The following is a 24,116-nucleotide window of genomic DNA, read 5'->3' as shown; positions in this document are numbered from 1 at the left end:
TGTTTGGCATCACATGCACAAACATTCACTCCCTCCACCATTGACACTCAATACTACTAGTGTAAAGTACTGTGTTTGTACACCAACTACAAGATGCACTGCAGAAATTTATCAAATATCCTTAGACTACTCCTCCTAAACCCATACTACTTTCTTCTAGAAGCACAAAGGTAATAGGAACATTACCACCTGCAAGTTCCTCTCCATGCCACTCACCATCCTGACTTTTAAATATATCACTGTACCTTCACTATCACTGGGTCAATATCCTGCAACTCCCTCTTAATGACATTGTGGGTTTACCTACAGCACATGGATGGCAGAGGTTCAAGAAGGCAGCTCACCACTATCTTCTCAAGGGCAACTAGAGATGGACAATAAATGCTGGGCAACCAGTAATGCTTGTGTTCCACAAGTGAATAAAATAAAAATAATCTAGAGTGTGATCAGTTTTGTGTGGATAAGGTATCCAACAGAATGTTTTTTTAAAAACTTGTACACAACCCCACAGGTTTCAATTTGCACCAAATTCAATCTAACTGAAACTTCTTGAACCCATAGCTTTTGTTTGGATGTTTTGGGGTGATCCCAGTTGAAATAATACATTTAATTAGCACCAATTCATTCTTCAAAATGACAGCAAGTAACTGAATTTTGAATTAGAATTAGAATTCCTACAGTGTGGAAACAAGCCCTTTGGCCCAGCAAGTCCACACTGACTCTCCAAAGAATAACCCACCCAGACCCATTCCCCTATTGCTCTACATTTCTCCCTGATTAATGAACATAACCTGCACATCCCAGAACATTATGGACAATTTAGCATGGCCAATTCACCTAATCTGTGCATCTTTGCAAGCACCTGGGACAACTCAAATTCCTGTATCCTATAGGAAAGGGTAAAAAGGTAGGTAATAATGTTTTATGCTGTTAGGTTTGCTGGAGGGATCTACAAGCAATATAAGCAACATAAGGTTAGCAAGTTGGCAAAAAGATCACAGAAAAGTAGAAAGGAGGAACATTGGCAGTGAGTAAACAGATTAAAGGAAGAGATTGTAAAGAGATGGTTAAATATAAACTGAGAGAAAATCTTATTGAAAAGTAGTCAAACTTGTAGTCAAACAGGGCAAAGTAAGGAGGCTTCTGGATGAAATCATAGAAAGAAACAAACAAACAGACAGCCAGCATTTTTGAGAGCTGGCTGTATAAAATTTAGAAATGGGAATGAACTATTACACAATAAAATATGTTCAGAAAAAGTGAGTGAGAGAAAAAGAGAAAAGCTGTCTGAGGAACTTGGGTGAATTTCTGCTGTGCGTCTTGTAGATAGTATACAGTGCTGCTACTGAATCTTGGTAGTGGAGGGAATGGATGCTTGTGGATGTAGTGCTAATGAAGTGGCTGCTTTGCTCTGGATGGTGTCAAGCTTCTTGAGTATTGTTAGAGTTGCATTCATCCAGGCAAATGGGGAATATTCCATCACATTCCTGACTTTTGCCTTGGAGATGGTGAACAAGCTTTGGAGAGTCAGGTGGTGAGCTATTCCCCACGGAATTCCTATCCTCTGATCTGCTCTTGTGGCCATTGAGTTTATGTGGCAAGTCCCAGTTGAGTTTTTATTCAATGATAATCTTCAGGATGTTGGTAGTGGGGGATTCAATGCTAGTAACATAAATAAATATCAAGGGGCAATGATTGGATTGTCTTATTGGTTGATGGTCATGGTCTGACATTCATGTGGCCTTAATGTTACTTGTCACTTGTCAACCCAAGTCCAGATATTGTTGCATTTCAACATGGAATACTTCAGTATCTGAGTCGTCGCGAATGGTGCTGAACATAGTTCAATCATCGGGAAAGATCCCCACTTCTGACTTTATGATGGAAGGAAGGTCATAGATGAAGCAGTTGATGATTGGGTCTAGGGGACCACTCTAAGGAGCTCCTCCAGAGATGTTCTGGAACTGAGATGACTGACCTCCAACAACCAGGGATCTTCCCTATGTGCAGGTATGAATCCAACCAGAAGAAAATTTTCCCCAGTACTCATTGAGTCCAAGTTTGGTAGGGCTCCTTCATGAACTCCGTCAAATGCAGCCATGATGTCAAGGACTGTCACTGTCACCTCATGTCACCAATTTAGCTCATGTTTGAACCAAGGCTGTAATGAGATCAGGAGCTGAGTGGCCCTGGTGGAATCCAAACTGGGCATCACTGATCAGGAATCTGTTGAGCCGGTGCTGCTCGATAGCACTATTGATAACACATTCCATCACTTTATTGATGATCAAGAGTAGACTCAAGGGGCAGTAATTAGCTGTGCTGGTTTTTTCCTGCTTTGAGTACAGGATATACCTGGACAATTTTCCACATTGTCAAATAGATGCCAGTCTTGTAATTGATTTGGAAGAGCTTGACCAGTGAGCAACAAATTCTGGAGTACCAGTCTTCAGTACTATTTCTGGAATGTTGTCAGAGCCTATAGCCTTTGCAGTAGTCAGTGTCTCCAAATGCTTCTTGATACTACATGGAGTAAATTGAATTAGCTGAAGACTGGAATCCATAATGCTGGGGACCACTGGAAGAGGCTGAGATGTATCGTCCACTCAGCTCTTCTGGCTAATGATTGCTGGAAATGTTTCAATCTTATCTTTTTGCACTGAAATACTAGAGTCTTCTATTACTGAGCATGATGTTATTTGTGGAGCCTCCTCCAGTGAGTTGTTTAATTGTCTATCACCACTCAGGACAGGATGTGACAGGACAGCAGAGTTTAGGCCTGATCTATTGGTTGTGGGATTTCTTAGATCTGTCTATCACTTGTTTATGCTATTTAGCATGCAATTAGTCCTGTCTGGTAGCTTCACCAGCAAGACAATAAAACAGAAAAGTGAATTCATATGGGTCAAAATGAATTATATTGAAGAAGATCAAATAGATATTATCTACAGGCCATTGAGACATGGGAATGAAATCAAGATAGATATATGGACAAATGAGGGAATTAAGTTTAAAAATAAACCATGGGTTTCAATTCCCTAATATTATTTTTACAAAGCGAATATGTTCCTCCAATGTAAACGGGGCTCTTTCCCAATCAAAGATGTAAAATATTAGCAAGAGAAGGACCCATAATTTATCTTCTATAGGCAAGTGAATCAGACGGATAAGACAAGCAAAAATAAGGGAATTTTGAGGCAGCAATGTTTAAAATATGATACATTTGAAGGTGGTATTGGAGAACTCCCACATCAGAGAGCTGATAGCCAATTGTAGGAGTGTAGTGGGCAGCACAGTAGCACAGTGGTTAGCACTGCTGCCTCACAGTGCCAGAGACCCGGATTCAATTTCCGCCTTGGGCAACTGTGTGGAGTTTGCACATTCTCCCCGTGTCTGCGTGGGTTTCCTCCGAGTGCTCCGGTTTCCTCCCAGAGTCACAAAGATGTGCAGGTTAGGTGAATTGCCCATGCTAAATTGCCCATAGTGTTAGATGAGGAGGTAAATGTAGGGGAATGGGTCTGGGTGGGTTGCTGTTTGGAGGATCGGTGTGGACTCGTTAGGCCGAAGGGCCTGTTTCCACACTGTAAGTAATCTAATCTAATCTATAAGTGCTTGAGGTTGCATTTAGTAATGGTTCTGAATAGTGAGTGCCTCTCCAGAACCAGGCCTGACAAACTCCCAGCAACAGGATTTGGTGAGTTGACAGATCAGCATGTTGAACAGGGCCAATAGACTTTGTTTCAAATTCCATGTTCTCATTAACCCTCAATAATGATTGTTCCACTGCCCACCAAGAATCTATTCAACTCCATTTTCAACCTATTCAATGACTCACTTCCATCACATTGAGCTGAGGTTGAACTCTCTGCCCCTAAGAGTTAAATCTCCATCTCAAAAGAGTGGCCCCTAATTTTAAAACAATGCTTTCTAGTTCTAGATAAATCTGGAAAAAGAATCATCCTTTTTCATAATCACCTTCAAGACCATTTGGGATCTTATATACCTCAATCAAGTCACTCTTCAAGACAACAGTAGAAATGTGCCAAACCACCTAGCCTCAAAAGACTAGGTATTAAACAATCATCAATGGGCTGAATGGCCTGCTTCCATTCTGTAAGGATTCTATGATTCTATTAAATCTACAGTTTTGAGTGCAGGAAAATATATTGCCTATAAGAAAAGAACAAATAAACACTAATGAGATCCCATGGATAAATAAAGTTATAAGGGTAAGCAAAGGGATTAATTAGACACAAAGGAATGCTGGATGAGAGAAGACAAAATGATTAGAAGAAAAGTAAAAAAAAACAATTAGGAAGGTAGAGAGAATTTGTAATTGAACTAGCAAGGGAAATAAACCTAAGTAGAAAAATAAAACCAAAACAGCAAAATATTTTATAGGCACATCAATCAGAAAAGACTGATAGCAATATATCCATTAAGAAACACTCCACAAATAAAGTAATTATTTTGCTTTAGTGATTTCTGAATATTGCAACAGGTAGGCAGATATATTATTAAATAGTGGAAGTAGTAATATGAGAAGTGCACTTATAAAAAAGATATTTAAAATAACTCCACAGAAGCCAGTATCCCATCACTAAACCAGCCTTTATTTACACATGGAAATTCCTTAACACTGATCCAGCTCTCTCAGAGTGAACAGGATTCTGACACTATTTCATTTTATTAACCAGTACAAGTTACAAACAGTTAACAATGAACAGCAGTTTACAAGAAACAGCAATTCAAAGGGGAAAAGGGGCATCAAAGCCAAACCCCCAAATCCCACCATAGTCAACCACATTACTGTGGATCTGGAATTACATGTAGGCCAGATTAGGTAAGGATAGCAGTTTCCTTCCCTAACAGACATTATGGTTATCATTGGCCAATTTAATTCCGGGCATTTATTGAATTCAAGTTCCACCATCTAGTCTTGGTAAGATTTGAACCTTGGTCCCCAGGACATTATCTGGATCTCCTGATTAATAGCCCTGTGACAATACCTGTAGTCCATTGTCTCCTCACTTTTGTATGGAAGGTCTTAAATAATCCTGTATAAGATCCTGTTTTTGTTATCTGCTGATACATTATCCAAAACTACAAACAGATTTATTTCTGAGAATGTTTAAACTATATTGCACACAAATAGTATTAACTCTGCAATGTGTTTCACCATGTTAATTATGCTAGTGCTTCCATTTATGAAAGATGTTGTGAAACTTGAAAGGGTTCAGAAAAGATTTACAAAGATGTTGCCAGAGTTGGAAGATTTGAGCTATAGGGAGAAGTTGAATAGGCTGGGGCTGTTTTCCCTGCAGTGTCAGAAGCTAAGGGGTGACCTTATAGAGGTTTATAAAATTGTAAGGGGCACAGATAGGATAAATACACAAAGTCTCTTCCGTGGGATGGGTGAGTCCAGAACTAGAGGGCATAGGTTTAGGGTGAGAGGAGAAAGATATAAAACAGACCTGAGGGGCAATTTTTTCAGCAGAGGGTGGTACGTATATGGAAAGCGTTGCCAGAGGAAATGGTGGAGGCTAATACAATTGCAAGGTTTAAAAGGCATTTGGATGGGTATATGAATAGGAAGGTTTGGAGGGATATGGGCCAGATGCTAGTTGGACTGAAGGGTCTGTTTCCATGCTATACATCTCTATGTCACTATGACTCTAAGTAACCTTATATTTCTCATTGTGGCTCTCCAGTAGCTGGGAAATATTTGGTGTTGTCATATGAAAAGTCATCTGGATGGGCATATGTATAGGAAGGGATTAGATATGGGCCAAATGTTGGCAAATAGGACTAGATTAATTTAAGACATCTGGATGGCATGGACAAGTTGGACCAAAGGGTCTGTTTCCGTGCTGTACATCCCTATGACTCTATGACTATATGTATCCTTGAGATCTTATTTGGATTGAGGTGACCTTGAATTTGCTCCTGAAATGGTGTAACTGTTAATCTGAAGCTTTCTTTACTTTGGGGTTGTACAGAAGTGCCTGCCATTGGTAAATGTAAAGCCATCAGAAAAAGGGTTCTGAACAGGTCCTTCAGCCCATGATGAATTCTAATGTGTTGCCTTCACAACAGGCAACGTTGTCATGATTGTCTGTTCTGCCCTATGCCTGATTCTAGATACAAGTTCACTCTGATCACAGTTACATGTAAGTAAATCTATCAGTCATTCCCCAAGCCTACCCAACCTGGCAGAGAGACATTTTCCAAATTGAAGCTCAAAATATCCAAACAGTGACTGTCACATCCTGAAATCAAATTAAAAAATCTTCAAGGATAGCCAGTGAACTATTAGAATTAATAGAAAGAGGCAGATGGTAACCTTAAGCTGTGGGAAAGCTTATATATTCCAATCTGCTGGTCCCTCAAATCACCATAGCAACATCCAAATTTAGGTAACTGAATGTTGGTTAAGAGTTTCTTTCTCTGTTGAATTTATCTGCTGATATTGCATAGCTTCCCCCCCGCCCTGTAAATTTCAGCTTCATTGTGATTACATGTCCACACATCTGATGCCCAGATATTTTGATGCCAAATGGTCATTTATGAATGTAGACTGGAGTTGCTTGTCCAGGCCATGCAGAATCCAAGACACAGCAGGATCTGTGGGAATTGCTTGGGAAATTGAAGATTCTGGTGGGCAATTCCCCTGTGGGTGGAACTCTTAAACAAAATCCAACAAAGTCAGAGAATTCAGGAAATTCCAACTCTGTCCAGTTTAATAGCTATCTAAGAAAGATTAGAGGGTTAAAAACCTACTCTAAATCCTGAGCAACTATTAACCTGAACATCTGAATCACCAATTAATGGCTTACTGATTTACTGACTTACTACTCACCTTTCCAACTACTTTGCACCAACACTTTACAATGTCCCAGACTCTTGATATTCACATCCCCAACCAAAATCACCACTCATCAAAAATGATTCCACTACCCCCATCCTTCATGGACCTGACATTCCTGCAGCCTTGACATCTGAATTAATCAGAACCAAACACACCCAATGTTAGCCTAACCTCGTCCTCGGACTTGACACTCAACAATACCAGTCTGATTCCCCACTGATAAAATGCCTCAGTGCCTGACCTGACAAGCTCTTCCTCAATGAAGAACGCACTGCTAGCTCCCATCCCATTGGTCTGGCATTCTATACTCAGATGATTCCTCACTGCCTCATCCTGGTGCTGGCCTTAACATTAACTCCTCCAAACTAAGCCTATCCTAAGTACTCTATAATTTACCCAGCACTCTGGGACCTACCCACCTCCTTACTTGGTACCCTCTATCCCTGGAATCCTACACCTATTTCACCTTACCACCATGGAGGATGGGAAAAATTTCTGGCTGTAACAGCTGCTCCTTTTTGAGGTATTTCAGATGTTGGAGGTGATTTCTTTGAATTCGAAGAGCAGCAATTAATGTTTGATATGCTGTTGCATTGTTTTGGAACTTTGGAGAAAAGAATGTCAAAACAACAGCAGTTTTAAAAGGGAGAAGAACAGACAAAGGAAGCACATGGTGAGGTAAGTGCAGGAGAGAGAGAGAGAGAGAGACAGACAGACAGACAGACAGACAGACAGACAGAGAAATCCACATTGCTAACTGACAGAGTTAGCAATTGCTGCCTTTACTGTTGAATTCATACATTGCTGGACATTGGAGTATGTCTGAAAAAATAAAAAAAAAACTGAACTTCACAGCTGATCTTGGAGGAACCTGTCAGGGAGCTGTCACAGCATGGAAACGGAGAGGTAGATTTTAAGCGTGGTCTTAAAATAAGTCTGCAGTAGTGAGTAGAGTGGGTCCTTTGCTTAATTATATGTTTTATTGAGCTATGTCTCTTCATTAAACTTAAAATATAAGCCATAAGTTTTCATTTAACATGGAGCTGTGTTTTGTTGAGAAATAGACAGTGCCATTTTCTGGGTCTGTAGATTGAAAGAAGCAAAAATGACCTTTAAGAGAGTGTCATGCTCTTCTTGTCAGCTGTGGGAGTTTAGGAAGAATTTACGGGTTATTGAGGATTATATATGCAATAAATGACGTTGGTTGTGAATCCTATCGGATTGAAAGGATCGATTAGAGAGGCAGTTAGAGGCAATGAGGAAACTACAAAAGCAAGGGGATATGATGGATGGCAGTTATAGGAAGGGGGGAGGTCTCAGATACAGTCACATAGATAGGTTAACTTCAGGAAAAGTAAGAGAGGTAGGCAGTTAGTGCAGGAGTCTTCTGTGGCAATCCCAATTTCAAACAAGTATGCTGTTTTGGAAAATGTAGGGGGTGATGGATTCTCATGGGAGTGTAGCATGAACAGCCAAGTTTCTGGTATTAAGACTGGTTCTAATGTGATGAAAGGTATGTCAGGTTCCAAGTGATCGATTGCGTTAGGGGACTCTCTAGTCCAAGGTACAGACTGACGTTTCTGTGACCATCAGTGAAAAATCAGAAAGGTGTGTTGCTTCCCTGGTCCCAAGATCAAGGATATTTCAGAGACAGTGTAGAATGTTCTCAAAGGGGAGAGGGGCTAGCAGGAGGTCATTGTATACATTGGAACCAATGGCATAAGAAGGGAAAAGGTTGAGATTCTGAAGGGAGATTTCAGAGAGTTCGGCAGGAATTTAAAAAGGAGGTCCTCGAGAGTAGTAATATCTGGATTACTCGTGGTGCTACGATCTAGTGAGGGCAGGAATAGGAAGATAGAGCAGATGAATGCATGGCCGAGGAGCTGGTGTATGGCAAAAGGATTCCCATTTTTGGATCATTGGAAGCTGTTTTGGGGTAGAGGTGACCTGTAGAAGAAAAACGGATTGCATCTAAATTGGAAGGGGACTGGGAGATTTGCTAGAGCTGCTCAGGAGAATTTAAACTAATAAGGTGGGAGTTGGGACACAGGGAGATAGTGATTCAATCTGAGACTGGTACAGTTGAGAACAAAGGCGAGTCAGACAGTCAGGGCAGACAGGGACAAAGCAGAGAACAAGGTAGGACTGATTAATTAAACTGCATTTATTCAATGCAAGAGGCTGAGTAGGAAAGGCAGATGAACTCAGGGCATGGTTAGTAACATGGCTCAGGGATACCATAGCAATTACAGAAACATGTCTCAGGGATGGTCACAACTGGCAGCTTAACATTTCAGGATACGGATGCTGCAGAAAGGGAGGCAAGAGATGAGGGGTAATGGCGTTTTTGATAAGGGATAGCATTACAGCTGTACTGAGGGAGATATTTCTGGAAATACATCCAGGGAAGTTTTTTGTGTGGAACTGAGAAATAAGAAAGGGATTGTATTATAGACTGTTCTCCCCCCCCCCCCAATAGTCAGAGGGAAATTGAGAAACAAATTTGTAAGGAGATCTCAGTTATCTGTAAGAATAATAGGGTGGTAATGGTAGAGGATTTTAACTTTCCAAACATAGACTCGGACTGTCATAGAGTTTAGATGGAGAGGAATTTGTTAAGTGTGTACAAGAATATTTTCTGATTCAGTATGTGGATGTACCTACTAGCAAAGGTGCAACGCTTAACCTACTCTCAGGAAATAAGGCAGGACAGGTGACTGAGGTGTCAGTGAGGGAGCACTTTGGGGCTAGTGACCATAATTCTATTAGCTTTAAAATGATGATGGAAAAGGATAGAACAGATCTAAAAGTTAAAATTCTAAATTGGAGGAAGGCCAACTTTGATGGTATTAGGCAAAAACATTCAAAAGCTGATTGGGCGCAGAAGTCCGCTGGAAAATGGGAAGCCTTCAGAAATGAAATAACGAGAGTCCAGAGAAAGTATTCCTGTTCGGGTGAAAGGAAAGGCTAGTAAGTATATGGAATGTTGGATGACTAAAGAAATTGAGGGTTTGATTAAGAGAAAGCAGGATACATATGTAAGGTATAGACAGGAAAGATCGAGTGAATTATTAGAAGAGTATAAGTGCAATAGGAGTATACTTAAGAGAGAAATCAGGATGGAAAAAAGGAAATATGAGATAACTTTGGCAAATAGAGTTAAGGAGAATCCAAAGGGTTTTTACCAAAGCTGCCTCACAGCTCCAGAGATTCGGGTGAATTCCCGCCTCAAGCGACTCACTGTGTGGAGTTTGCACGTTTTTAGATTACGTACAGTGTGGAAACAGGCCCTTCAGCCCAACAAGTCCACACCGATCCGCCAAAGCGTAACCCACCCATACCCCTACATTTACCCCTTACCTAATACTAGGGGCAATTTAGCATGGCCAATTCACCTGACCTGCACATCTTTGGACTGTGGGAGGAAACCGGAGCACCCGGAGGAAACCCACGCAGACATGGGGAGAACGTGCAAACTCCACACAGTCAGTCACCTGAGGTGGGAATTGAACCCGGGTCTCTGGCGCTGTGAGGCAGCAGTGCTAACCACTGTGCCACTGTGCCACCGTTCTCCCCGTGTCTGCGTGGGTTTCCTCCGGGTGCTCCGGTTTCCTCCTACAATCCAAAAAATTTGGACAAAAGGCCAAAAAGGTAATTCAGGAGAGAATAGAGCCCCTCAAAGATCAGCAAGGTGGCCTGTGTGTGGAGCCGCAGGAGATTGAGCAGATGCTAAACAAGTATTTTGCATCAATATTAACTGTGGAAAAGGACATGGAAGATATAGAATGTAGGGAAATAAATGGTGACATCTTGAAAAATGGCCACATTACAGAGGAGGAAGTGCTGGATGTCTTGAAACACATAAAAGTGGATAAATCCCCACGACCTGATCAGGTGTACCCTAGAACTGAGCGGCACGGTGGCACAATGGTTAGCACTGCTGCCTCAGAGCTCCAGAGATTCGGATTCAATTTCCACCTCAGGCGACTCTCTGTGTGGAGTTTGACATTCTCCCCGTGTCTGCGTGGGTTTCCTCCGGGTGCTCTGGTTTCCTCCCACAATCCAAAAAATGTACAGGTTAGGTGAATTGGCCATGCTAAATTGCCCGTAGTGTTAGATGAAGGAGTAAATGTAGGGGAATGGGTCTGGGTGGGTTGCACTTCGGTGGGTCGGTGTGGACTTGTTGGGCTGAAGGGCCTGTTTCCACACTGTAAGTAATCTAAACTCTGTGGGAAGCTAGGGAAGTGATTGATGGGCCTCTTACTGAGATATTTGTGTCATCGATCGTCACAGGTGATGTGCCAGAAAATTGGAGGTTGGCTTACAAGGTGCCACTGTTTAAGCAAGGTGGTAAGGTCAAGCAAGGGAATTACAGACCAGTGAGCCTGACATTGGTAGTGGGCAAGTTGTTGGAGGGAATCTTGAGGGACAGGATGTACATGTATTTGGAAAGGCAAGGACTGATTAGGGATAGTCAACATGGCTTTATATGTGGGAAATCATGTCTCACAAAGTTGATTGAGTTTTTGAAGAAGTAACAAAGAGGATTGATGAGAGCAGAGCGGTTGACGTGACTGTGAACTTCAGTAAGGCATTCGACAAGGTTCCCCGTGGGAGACTGGTGAGCAAGATTAGATCTCATATAATACAGGGAGAACTCATCATTTGGATACAGAACTGGCTCAAAGATAGAAAACAGAGAATGGTGGTAGAGGGTTGTTTTTCAGATTGGAGACCTGTGACCAGTGGAGTGCCACAAGGTTCAGTGCTAGGTTCACTACTTTTCATCATTTATATAAATGATTAAGATGTGAGCATAAGAGGTATAGTTAGTAAGTTTGCTGATGACACCAAAATTGGAGGTGTAGGGGACAGCAAAGAAGGTTACCTCAGATTAGAGCGGGATCTTGATCAGATGGGCCAATGGGCTGAGAAGTGGCAGATGGTGTCTAATTTAGATAAATGTGAGGTGCTGCATTTTGGGAAAGCAAACCTTAGCAGGACTTATACACTTAATGGTAAGGTTCTAGAGAGTGTTGCTGAACAAAGAGTCCTTGTAGTGCAGGTTCATAGCTCCTTGAAAGTGGAGTCACAGGTAGGTAGGATAGTAAAGAAGGTGATTGGTATGCTTTCCTTTACTGCTTAGAGTATTGAGTACAGGAGTTGGGAGGGCATGTTGCAGCTGTACAGGACATTGGTTAGGCCACTATTGAAATATTGCATGCAACTCTGGTCTCCTTCTTATAGGAAAGATGTTGTGAAACTTGAAAGGGTTCAGAAAAGATTTACAAGGATGTTGCCAGGGTTGGAGGATTTTAGCTATAAGGAGAGGTTGAATAGGCTAGGTCTGTTTTCCCTGGAGTGCGGAAGCTGAAGGGTGACCTTATAGAGGTTTATAAAATCATGAGGGGCATGGATAGGATAAATAGACAAAGTCTTTTCCCTGGAGTTGCTGAGTCCAGAAGTAGAGGGCATAGGTTTAGGGTGGGAGGGGAAAGATATAAAACGGACCTAAGAGGCAAACTTTTCACTCAGAGGGTGATACGTGTATGGAATGAGCTGCCAGATGAAGTGGTGGAGGCTAGTTCAATTGCAGCATTTGAAAAGCATCTGGATGGGTATATGAATAGGAAGGGTTTGGAGGGATATGGGCTAGGTCCTGGCAGGTGAGACTAGATTGGGTTGGGATACCTAGTCAGCATGGATGATTGGACTGAGGGGTCTGTTTCCATGCTGTACATCTCTATGACTCTATGTACCCAAGCTCCACACTCGTCTTGCATATTTCCTTTTCACAGGAACTACCAAGATGGTTGACTGTTTTTCTGGGGATTTAAATCACACATCATTGCACACTGCCCAGTACAAAAGAGGATGTGGTTTCGACAAAGAATTTCTTCACTGCTCAGTTTGTAGATACCTGGAGAGGTTTATAAGAAGAACCCCCCTATCAAATAAACTCAAGTGCAGAAGACATCTCAAGATCAGTGGCTACATTTTAGTTTGATCAGGGTTGAATATCAAATGTTTGATATTTTCTGAATATCATAGCTAAATTGTTATACTGTGAGAGGATCAATGTGGAGTATTTAAAGAATTGTGTGTAGAATGCATAAAGCAGTGGATTAGTGCTGTAAAGTCAATCTTGCTGAATAATAAAGCATAACTGGGCTGGCAAGGTTAGTACTGCTGTCTCACAGTGGTAGGGACTTGAGTTTGGTTCCAGCCTTTGACCACTGTCTGTGTGGAATTGTATGTTCTCCCCATGTCTGTGTGGTGTTCCTCTGGGTGCTCTGGTTTCCTCCCACAATGCAAAAATGTGCAGGTTAGGTTGATTGGCCATGCTAAATTGCCCATTGTGTGGAGGGGTGTCCAGGCTAGGTGCATTAACCATGGGATATGCATGGTTATAGGAATGGGGTGGGTCTGAGCGGGATGCTCTTCAGTGGATTGGTGTGGACTTGATGGGCTGAGTGGCCTGCTTCCACACCGAATGGATTCTATGAGATTGTTTCTGCAAGGAACATAGTAGGAATGCTGTCTCATTGGAGAGATAACTGGTGATAGTTTAACTTTAAGATCACCATGCCTCAGATAAGGGGAATTGTTGAGAAGGAGAGTTCTTTAGAGTAATCTCAGTGCAGAAGTTAAACCCATGTGGTTAGCATTACTCTGCATCACAAACCAGCTGTCCACCTTTTTGAACCCCAGGATCATAATACGAATTATGGGAGAGATGAGAATGGCAAGGGAGGAACAAAAAACTGAATTGTATGCCATGAGAGAAATATCATCAACAGGATACAATTCCATGGTTGGGCATGATTAGAATGTTGCAGCAGAAGTAGGTGATATCATGGAATTAGTGAAATGAGGAAAAATGGTGGAAACAATTATTTGATACAACATAAAAGCTATTCTTTGTGCTCAAAATTAAGATTTCCTTGATTTTATGAGAAAGACTCATAAGAGAGCAAATATAAGAATAAATTAGCATCAATTGTATAGATTTGATAGATAGCATTTGTATTCTCCAGAATTTCTCTACAGTTTAAACAACATAATTTATACTTCTCTGTGTACTGAAATGATTGTTATATTGAAAGGGCAAGCATTGTGGAAAAGATAACTGCACATTTTAAAATAATGTAGTTGACCCACGAGACTATTTGTTTAAGCAGTGAAGGAAGTGACTGTAGACAAACAGGAGTCATGGGAGATTTAGTCAGCAACAATTAACTGATTAGTCTGTGGTATGTTGACTCTTGACAAAAGCCTTCTGCCTGTCTTCACAACTATGTTTTATTTAGTCACAACTATGTAATTGGCTCCCAGGTAGCTAAATAGCTGTGGGTGTGAATGTTTGGGAAGAAGCCATTTGACATCTGAAAAGGATAAAAACTACCTTCCACTGCAATAAAAAAAACCTCAAACCTGAATAAAGCTAATTTATTTCCTCTTAAGTTACTGTAAGCTATGGCGTTTAATCAAAGACTTTATAAGTGTGAACTTGTGCCTCATACAAACAAATGATAGGACCTGGAGAAGGAAGATGGAGGAGCAACAGGTTCTAACAAGTCAAGATGATCATCTCAGTGAACTGCATGGATAGGAACTGTTTGCCCATAACAGTTTGTGTTGGCAGGGGGAGTTTTAAAAGAAGGAGGTAGGCTTTTAACTAGCAGAACCATATGTTGACAATTCATATTTATTTACCTGTAGCTAGCATCCATTTATTTATTATAAATAATGATAATAAGTTTATTATAATAATTATATTTATTATTCGATTAGTTATATTATGTACTGTATAGAAACTTGGCCTGACCATTCTAACATTACAGGTAAATTGAATAATTTTGCAAATGGCATTTGCATACAGTCTTTAATTTTTGTGATGATTCTAAGAATAAAAGAACTTGATTTTAAATGTGCTACCCCAGTGAATTGTAGCAACAGTCAAACTGCTTGAATAAGGCATTTTGATTCTGTTAAAATGTTTAGTGAAAGATTAACTCAAAATTCTGCACTTCAAGTACTGTTGTAATGAAGATCGTAATCTGATTTCAAATATTTTGCAAGTGTCAACCAGTAAAGTACTGGAAGACAATATATAAAAAGCTCAAAGCAACATAAATCTATTTACATTAATAAATTTGGCATTTTGTTTTCACTGCAAGAAGTATGTGCCAGTTGAATGTATGTATGAGATATTCATGTGATATATACATGGAATTATATAGGTACGTGTATATAATACGTAGGGTACAAGGAAGACAAGCAGAAAACCAAGTGAAAGTTTTAAATTGACATGCACTGTAGAAGACAGGTGTGAACCATAACAGATGAAATATTACCACAAACTGAAATGGATGTTGTGTAATTGCCTACAAAGATTGGAGAGGATGACTTGGTATAAAGGATATGTCTGTCAATGACTCCAAGAGGTCTTTTTTATCTTACCAAAATTTTCTAATGCAATTTACAAGTTAAGAAGTATAGATACAGGAATACTTCATTCACTTTGATATAATATGATTTTTTTTTCCACTCACATGCCATCACCATAATTCAATCCATCAAACAACCCAAATCTGAAAAGTTACAGGATGTCATTAAACAACCATAATTGTACAAGGCACTGGAACAGTGAAATGACATCTGAAGAGATCAGGAGAGGGAGAAACCAGATTTACCTCAGAGGTTGGATAATGACATAAAAATTTCCTAAGTTTCAAAAATATTGTTAGTTTATTTGTACTGAAATGTAAATATGTGAACAGGCCATAAAATTCAAGTAACACAAACATCTGGGAAAAATATTTATTTGATTTGTTAATAGAACAACATTAGATAAAATATATTAGGTAGGTAATTGTTTAAACATTTTCATTGTCTTATAAGGCATATTTCGTGTTCCAATTATTATATCTTCAATGATAATACAAAGAGATAGTCTAGAGTTATCTAGCATAGAAACAGACTCTTCAGTCCAATTCCTCTATGCCAATCAGGTACCCTAAACTGATTTGGTCCAACATGTAGCCCATATCCCTCCAAACCCTTGCCATTCATGTTCCCATCCAGATGCATTTTAAACGTTCTAATTCTACCTGCCTTCACCATCTCATCTGGCAGCTCATTCCACATATACGCCACTCTCTGCATGAAAAGATGAGCCCTCAAGTCCCTTTTAAATCTTTCCTCTCTCATCTTAAACCTATATCCATGAGTTTTGGACTAACCAGCCTTGGGAAACAAACCAGAACTATTCACCCTATCTACACTTGCCGTGGTTTTATTCACTTTTATAAGGTCACCCCCCAGCCTCCTACATGTTCAGTTGAGAGACCAGAATGTGATTTAATTGTCTGTTAGTATCTGTTATGTTCCCTCCTATACCAGAGCTATCTGGGTACACCCAAACTCAATATGTTTTTATTCTTCATGATGAAGAAGCAATTCATAGTTACTTGACCTTTCCTTCAGGTTGGCTGATTGCAGATCAAGATTTTGTATCACAAAATATTAAGAATTGTGTTTGAGCACTTCATGCTACTGCATGGTAAATTGATAGCCACTCAGAAGCATACTGAGTTTCCACATTCAGGTTTTGTTTTGTGTGGCGTTGACTACTTTCGTGCCAAAGAGTGGAAACTATAGCATCTGATCAAAGAACGGTTGCTGCAGAAGAGTAAGGTTAAAGGACCGTCTGTAAATTGTCACAATTTGAGGTTTCCACCGACGTATTTATTTAATTTTATGAGTTATATATCGATGTGGTTGCCTAACAAGTTGTAAACATAAATCCCATCGCGTTAAAAAGGAACTCTCGGAAGTTTTAATAGTTTGAGATACTATGAAAACATTCGAACTAATCTTTCAGTTGGAGGAGGGTGAAAAGAATTAGGGGCTAGAGTCAGCGAAGCATTGCTGGGATATTTGTGTTAATACTGTAGAACTGATCTAAACAATGATCTCTTTATTCTACTCTCCTTTACTGGATCCTTCAACATGTCCCGGTAATTTTGGAGCTGTTAGAGTACAACAATTTGGTCTGTCGTTATTTACACAAATTGTCCATCGGGTTTTTTTTATGCTAGCCAACTCCTGACTAGTTGGTAAAAGAAACAGAAAGAACTGCAGGATACTGGAATTCTGAAAGAAAAACAGAATATTGGAGAAACAGCATCAAGCCTGTCAGCTCCTGTAAAGAGTGGAAAGAAGTGATTGTTTCAAGCACAATGACCGTTCGTCAGAACAATGGTCACGACTGGAAACGTTAGCTGTTTTCTCTCCACATATGCTTCACCAGCCCTCGTTTTTGATCCTGATTAGAGGTTTCGGCCAGTCATTGTCAAGTGACAGTTAACATAAAACAACGATTTGTCTAATTTTACTACAGCAGCTGTTGGTTCCTTGACAAGTGCTTAGTCCTTACAAAGTTCGATCTAAATTCAGAACGTCACCTGGGAAAAATTTGTTTTAAAAATATAGTCGACACTGTCACGTTGACTGCGGTGCACGAGTACGGAACTGTGTGCAATCTCGACTGCACGAAAAACTGTTTCACATGACTTTTGCAAATGAAGTCGGATACAAACTTGCTGCGCCTAAAGAGAACCGTTTGACTTACCGGTATTTCTCAGTTTCTTATTCCTAATGACAGAGACAATGACTAGGAAATTTCCCAGGATGTCCACGGCGGTGGTGAAGATCAGCACGCTGGACAGCGCAGTCACTGTCCAGGCAGCTCGAGAACTCCCTCCCAGCACGGCAGAGCCGGCCACAGCCGAGCCATTCCTCATCGACACGTTTTCCGGCATGATCGGAACTTTTCGCCCACTCATTTAAGAACGGAACAGGTTAAAAAAAAGACGAACTGAATCTTATAGAAATAACCAGATCTTTACCGTGATATTGCCATATGGAAAAGACTAACTGACTAACCCGGTTAGAGTGGCGAAGTTTTTAATGGATGGAAATCTATTACGCCAGCTAGTTATGCATTCACTATTGATCAGATCGAAGTCGGCATCCACATCTTTTATCTCTGCCTTCCGCACTTTCTCGCCTTCTGCCAAGAAGCAACCTCTCGACCTGCTGCCAGAATGATGAATTAAGGGCATAGGCCAGCTGATATAATAACTATCGGAAGGGGATCAAGGATCAAATGGCGAGTTACACTGAATAGGGAAATCTCTGGAGGCGCGAAGACTCATCCCATCGGGGAAGGATTGAGGTTGGAAGGGCGAGTCCGAGCTGAATAGAGCTGTCAGGCTCAAGTCTGACCCTATTGTGTCAACTACAATGATGGGAGCTCTCTGCACATTAACACTTCAAATACGAGATCACGATCTTAAAGACAGCCACTCCACTGCAGCCACGTTATTATATAATGAGAGAGATGCGGATAGTAAATTAACGATTTCTGTCCCAGTAGCATTGCCAGGCCAAATTTAGTGGTTTCAACCCGACAGCCGCGCTCCTGCCCAGTTAGAGAAATCAAGCACGTCCAATGGCAGAAATCCCATTTCGATGTAACAACAAAATCTTTTTACAGGAGTCTGAGAGGTAAAAGTGTTGGTGTAATTGATTAAAAATTACCTGACAATCCATTTTTCCGTCACCATCAGTCACATTCACAATGCCAGGTAACATTACCGCAGATGTCGGTGAAGGGCAGGGTGCAGTTTAAGACTTCTCCCCGTTGTCAGACTTTACAGCGGAATAGATGTGTTTTAACATAAACTAACACCAAGTAGAGTGATTGTTCCTGGGGATTAAGAATTGTGGATAGATACTTTTAAAATCATTCCAGACTTTGAGGAATTGAATTCGCTATTGTAAGCAGTTGGTCAAAACTCTTGGAAATGCCATCAGATTGCTTGGATTTTTTTTCCCATATAAGTCTTTAATTCTCCGTCTTCCTTCAACAACTCTTTGAAATCAAGGGTTTAGTCACTCTTTCTACTCGTACCTGGCTTCATGAGCCTCATACAAATTTCTGTGAAGCTGCATTAAACAGTTTAAGGGATTTTAAGGGATCATATTGTCTAACAATAACAGTATGCATTTATATAGCAACCTTACAATCATAAAAAAGTCTCAAAGATTTCCATTGAAGCATTACCATAGTTCCTTGAAAGTGGAGTCGCAGGTAGATAGGATAGTGAAGAAGGCATTGGGTATGCTTTCCTTTATCAGTCAGAGTATTGAGTACAGGAGTTGGGAGGTCATGTTGAGACTGTATAGGACATTGGTTTGGCCACCTTTGGACTATTGCATGCAATTTTGGTCTCTTTCCTATCGGAAAGATGTTGTGAAACTTGAAAATATTCAGAAAAGATTTATAAGGGTGTTGCCAGGATTGGAGGATTTGAGCTATAAGGAGAGTTTGAATAGGCTAGGTCTGTTTTCCCTGGAGTGTCGGAGGCTGAGGGGTGACCTTATAGAGATTTATAAAATCATGAGGGACACAGATAGGATAAATAGACAAAGTCTCTTCCATGGGGAGTGGAAGTCCAGAACTAGAGGGTATAGATTTAGAGTGAGAGGGGAAAGAGACCTAAGGGACAACTTTTTCACTCAGAGGGTGATACATGTATGGAATGAGCTGCCAGAGGAAGTGGTGGAGATGAGTACAATTGCAAGATTTAAAAGGCATCTGTTTAGGTATATGTATTGGAAGGGTTTGGAGGGATATGGGCAGGGTGCTAATAGGTGGGATTAGATTGGGTTGAGATATCTGGTTGGCATGGACAAGTTGGACTGAAGGGTCTGTCCATCTCTATGACTCTATGACTCATTCCCAGATTGTTCAGCTGAAGTTGTCTGAAGATAAGCAGAGATCGCATTCACAGATTACTATTGTATGTGGCCAGCAATGTTAACATAAGAACCAAGAGATTTTAATAACACTTTTTTTCTGTTTAATAAACAGACCAAAGCATATTTCTAATCAGATCTTTTCTGTAAAGTTGCTGCTTCAATCAGAGTGCAACTGACAATTGTGGAGGGACCAGCCCATTAGTAGCCATGCTTAATTAAAAAGTAATTGTTAAAACTAAAGAACCTAGCTTGTGAAAATAATTGGTGTCCTGTTTCAGAAAGGACAAAGTCTTACCAAGAAAGATCAGTTCAGAAGCAACTTCTATAGGCAGCACAGAGAAAGAAATTTGTTTCCCATTTTGTTTCACAAAAAACGTTTTGTTCAGCAAATACAAAATGAATTTCTCAAGATCAGTGTAAAATTAATTGAGCTGATAATTAGAGAATCTAACTTTCCACAGTAAAATATTTTGTTTGTGGTTTCTGGATGACCAAGCACTGCATATCTTCTCAAAGCTGAAATACTAGCTTTTGCTCTGAGATTCTAAAGTTTAGCTGCAGTCTTAAATTAATTTAAAAATACTTCTGGTTGTAATTAAGTCCTCGTGATGACCAAGATGTGTTCTCTGATTCATATCTCTACATGTAACAAAACCAATAGCTGGTGTTCAGACTCCTAATAGGATTTTGTACATTTTAGTTGAATGAATAATCTTTTAGTGAAAACAAAGGCATTGTTGAAAACAGGAGATTTTGTTACAAGATTTTTTAAAATTTTGCATTTATTGGAACAAATGAAAAAAGTGCTAAATTTCAAAAGGAATATCAATTTAAAATACATGCGAAAAAGGGTTCAGATTGGTTGGTAAGTAGACTCTAGCAGATGCATTACAATGGGGAATACACCAGTGAACAATTACATCAAAGGTTTTCTTCATATCAAAAAAGGCAAATTGAAACTGATTTGTTGAGATATGCCATGGGAAATGCGACAGGAAACTCTGTTCTCTGAACTTTTGCTAATTTAAAAAGTGCAAAGCCTGGCCAATATTTTTCCTACAAAGGACCAGAACCTTCAATAGAATATAGGTCATTTCCAGCAAGGATACATGAGCCACATATTGTAAGCCTAACTGTTAATTTAAAACTGTTAATTTTAAATTGTTAATGAAATACTCAGCACACTCAGGTTTGTTCAGTAAGTTATAAAGTTCAGAACCTATGGCACTTAGATGTTTTTCCATGATTGGGCAGCATTTACTGATCATTCAAACCAACTGACTACCCAAGAAACTTCTATCAACTCACCCAACAACCTGTATTCCCACATATCTGCCTCATAAATGCACTACATTTAACCCATTAGTCACCCCACCTCCAAACCCCAAGTGCCTTCCCAACTCACCCACTCAACCCACATAACTGCTTGCTCACTCACCCATTCACCTGCTAACATATTCACTCACTGAACTACTCACTGAAATATTTGGAACTTTAAAAGCTTTGCTGAATACAGCAACTACTAAAGTGAAAAGGACACATCTTCCATCTCTCCTTGTATCCTATAGTGTCTTCTTTGAGAGGCTTAGATGTGTGTCAGAGAATTATGTCACACTAATCTTTAGGAGCTGCATTAATGCACTCTGCATCCAGCTGAGATTCAGATTTATGACATTCCTTAGATCTGTCAAGTGTAATTCAACTGAAACTGCACAACACCTTGTACACAATGGTATCAAGTTTACAATGAAATCAAAATCCAGGGTAGATTGTATGAGTTAGAATTTCCAATAAAGAATGCTTTTGGATTGGGCATATGTCAGAAACTCCGAGATTACAATCACCATGCCTCTAAAATTACTTCATGGATTGATTGTGCCATCCACACTGACCCACCTTTTCCAATCTCTTGATATACTGTCCTGATGATTCATGTAACTTTTCCTCAAGAATTCTAAATCAAAATGTTTACCGCACAGTCTAAAGTTAATATTTCAGCGTATTTTGTTCTTTATTACATATTAAAATTTTTTAAAAATTAATACTCTGAGGGTTAGACAGTATCTGTGCAGAAAGAAACAATGTTAAGTTCCCAATTCTTCCAGTTATCATTTTGGGAATGCACAGAGGATGCAAAGAGAGGCTAACAAACCTAACAAAGAAACAATGTCTGGAAGTCATTCAAGTTGTGTGATGATACCTCAAATTAATTTCAACTAACTGCTATAATCTGGCCAGGTGAACGTCATTGAAATTGGCAGGTTTACAGTCCTGCAAATAATCAATTATCATGATCATGAGATGCTGTAGAGATTGCTGAACCAAAGCATTAGGCATGGCCAACATCACAGCAGACTTACACTGGAGATCTATAATCAGTTACAGTAGTTTGCTGCATTGATAGATCTGAATAACCAATTTCCACCAGGCCTCCAATTAGTGTAAACATGGACATAGAAACTGATGCAGATTGATGAATACTGCTGGACCATGACAGGAGAATGACATTGTGTACATACTTGCGTGTATGTGAGAACCACGTTCTCAACGATAAGGAGTGGGGAAGAACTGGAGTTGGTGGACCATTCTCACCTGATTTGATTCTAATAGATGAAGGGCATGGAGGTAGGATGAGTTTCAGTGGGGAAGTTGGTTGCTGAGGCCGATGAGTGTGTGAAGACAACAGAGAACATATAACGTGATGGATGCAAGCAAACTAACTATGGCACCTCTGTAAACCCTGATGAACATTGGGATCTCTAGATTGACAGGAAACGGAACTTGATTGAAGATGCAGTATGATAACATCATTACTCCTGTCTTTCTCGCACACAGGTCTCTGACTCGATACAAAACTGATGATAGTTATGGCAAAGCAAGATTAAGAGGATGATTCAAAATCCATTACTATCACATGCACTCTTAATTCAGTGGACACAGACTTGCAACTAGAATGGTTGTAAGAGCTGGTGATCATAGCAAAGATGTACATGAATAGCTAATATGGGTATTATTCGCCCCCCATCAGAGGCTGAGGATGGGTACAATGATACTTAGCTCCACTCTTATGGTAAACCTAAGCAGTCACAGTTAAAAGGGCAAATGCTAGAATAATAACTTGAAATCTATTGATATTTGGTACAGGGATTCCTGGCACAGAGGGAGTCTGTCCATATGTTGAATGGGACAATATCTCCAGTATGTGAGCACCTGGAATTGCCCACTGAGAGAGAATGAAGACCATAATGTTGCTTAAAACTAATCATATTGATGTAGGAGGTGTGAGAAAGCACTGTATAGCATTATCCATGAACTATGTTAACTGATAGCTAGGCAAGATGGTACTGAGTTTCCTGGGCACATTGCCAGGTGACTAACTACGCTGGATAAGCAGAAAAGGGCAGATAGGAGTTGAAAAGTCAAAGAGCATCTGTCTGAAGACCACATCAAGAAAAATGATAGAATAATGAGACCCATGGAACATTCTGATGAAAGATCAAAGACCTGAAATGTTAATTCTGTTTCACATTGATCAGTACTAGCATTGTTCTAAATGAAAAAATCACACAACACCAGGTTATAGTCCAACAGGTTTAATTGGAAGCACACTAGCTTTCAGAGCGTTGCTCCTTCATCAGGTGATTGTGGAGGACACAATTATCAGGCACAGAATTTATAGCAAAAGTTTATAGAAAAATACCTTGATTGTCTGTTGAGTCTTTCATCTGTTCGAATACCATGATAGTTTCACTTGTTTCATGTGTAAGTCACAAAACTTTTTTTTTAAAAAGTTGCATCCTCAGGTTAACTGTAATAATTGGTGTTAGATAGACAATATGTTGAAGGTGTTAGCCCCTGTGTTTTCTGTTTGTGCCATGATGTTTCGATTGATTCTAATCTAACAAGTGAAATAACAATGTTTTACATGAATTCGTGCAGTTTTTGAGCAAAGTACAATGTAACTCCGCAAGTACAAATTCACCCCACAAACGTATATGAATATGTGTGCATGTGTGTGTGTGTGTCTGGGTTGAGAGGTTGTGATTGTGAGAGAGAGTGTATATGTGTGTGTATGAGTGTAGAGTGTCTTAAGTCTGTGAGGGGTGCATGTGTGAGTGTGGGAGAGTGTGTGTGTCTGGGGTGGGGGAGGGTTGTGAGTGTCTGTGACTTAGTGTGTATATGTGTGTGCATGAGTGCAAAGTGGCCTAAATCTCTGAGAGGACGCATGTGGGAGTGTATGTGTCTGTAAGGGTGTGTGAGTGTCTGTGTGTGTGTCTGTGTATATGTGTGTCCGTGTGTCCGTGTGTCCGTGTGTGTGTGTGTGTGTGTAGTGCAATGGTGGTCACCTGTATTCCTGATGAAGGGCTTTTGCCCGAAATGTCGATTTCACTGCTCCTCGGATGCTGCCTGAACAGCT

General features: G+C 40.2%; 1 protein-coding gene across 1 annotated transcript in view; it reads right to left on the bottom strand.

The window, feature by feature from the left end:
- Positions 1-17,694, bottom strand: part of LOC132816684 (melatonin receptor type 1B-like) — a 52,254-nt gene extending 34,560 nt beyond the window's left edge. Inside the window, exon 1 of the mRNA XM_060826544.1 lies at positions 17,505-17,694. Coding sequence (XP_060682527.1) covers positions 17,505-17,694 — 190 coding nt within the window. The remainder of the gene's footprint in view (positions 1-17,504) is intronic.
- Between the last annotated feature and the right edge of the window lie 6,422 nt (positions 17,695-24,116).

The sequence above is a fragment of the Hemiscyllium ocellatum genome, chromosome 6 (genome assembly GCF_020745735.1).
Source record: "Hemiscyllium ocellatum isolate sHemOce1 chromosome 6, sHemOce1.pat.X.cur, whole genome shotgun sequence".
Lineage (NCBI taxonomy): Eukaryota > Metazoa > Chordata > Chondrichthyes > Orectolobiformes > Hemiscylliidae > Hemiscyllium > Hemiscyllium ocellatum.
This window is presented reverse-complemented; position numbering and strand designations above follow the sequence as displayed.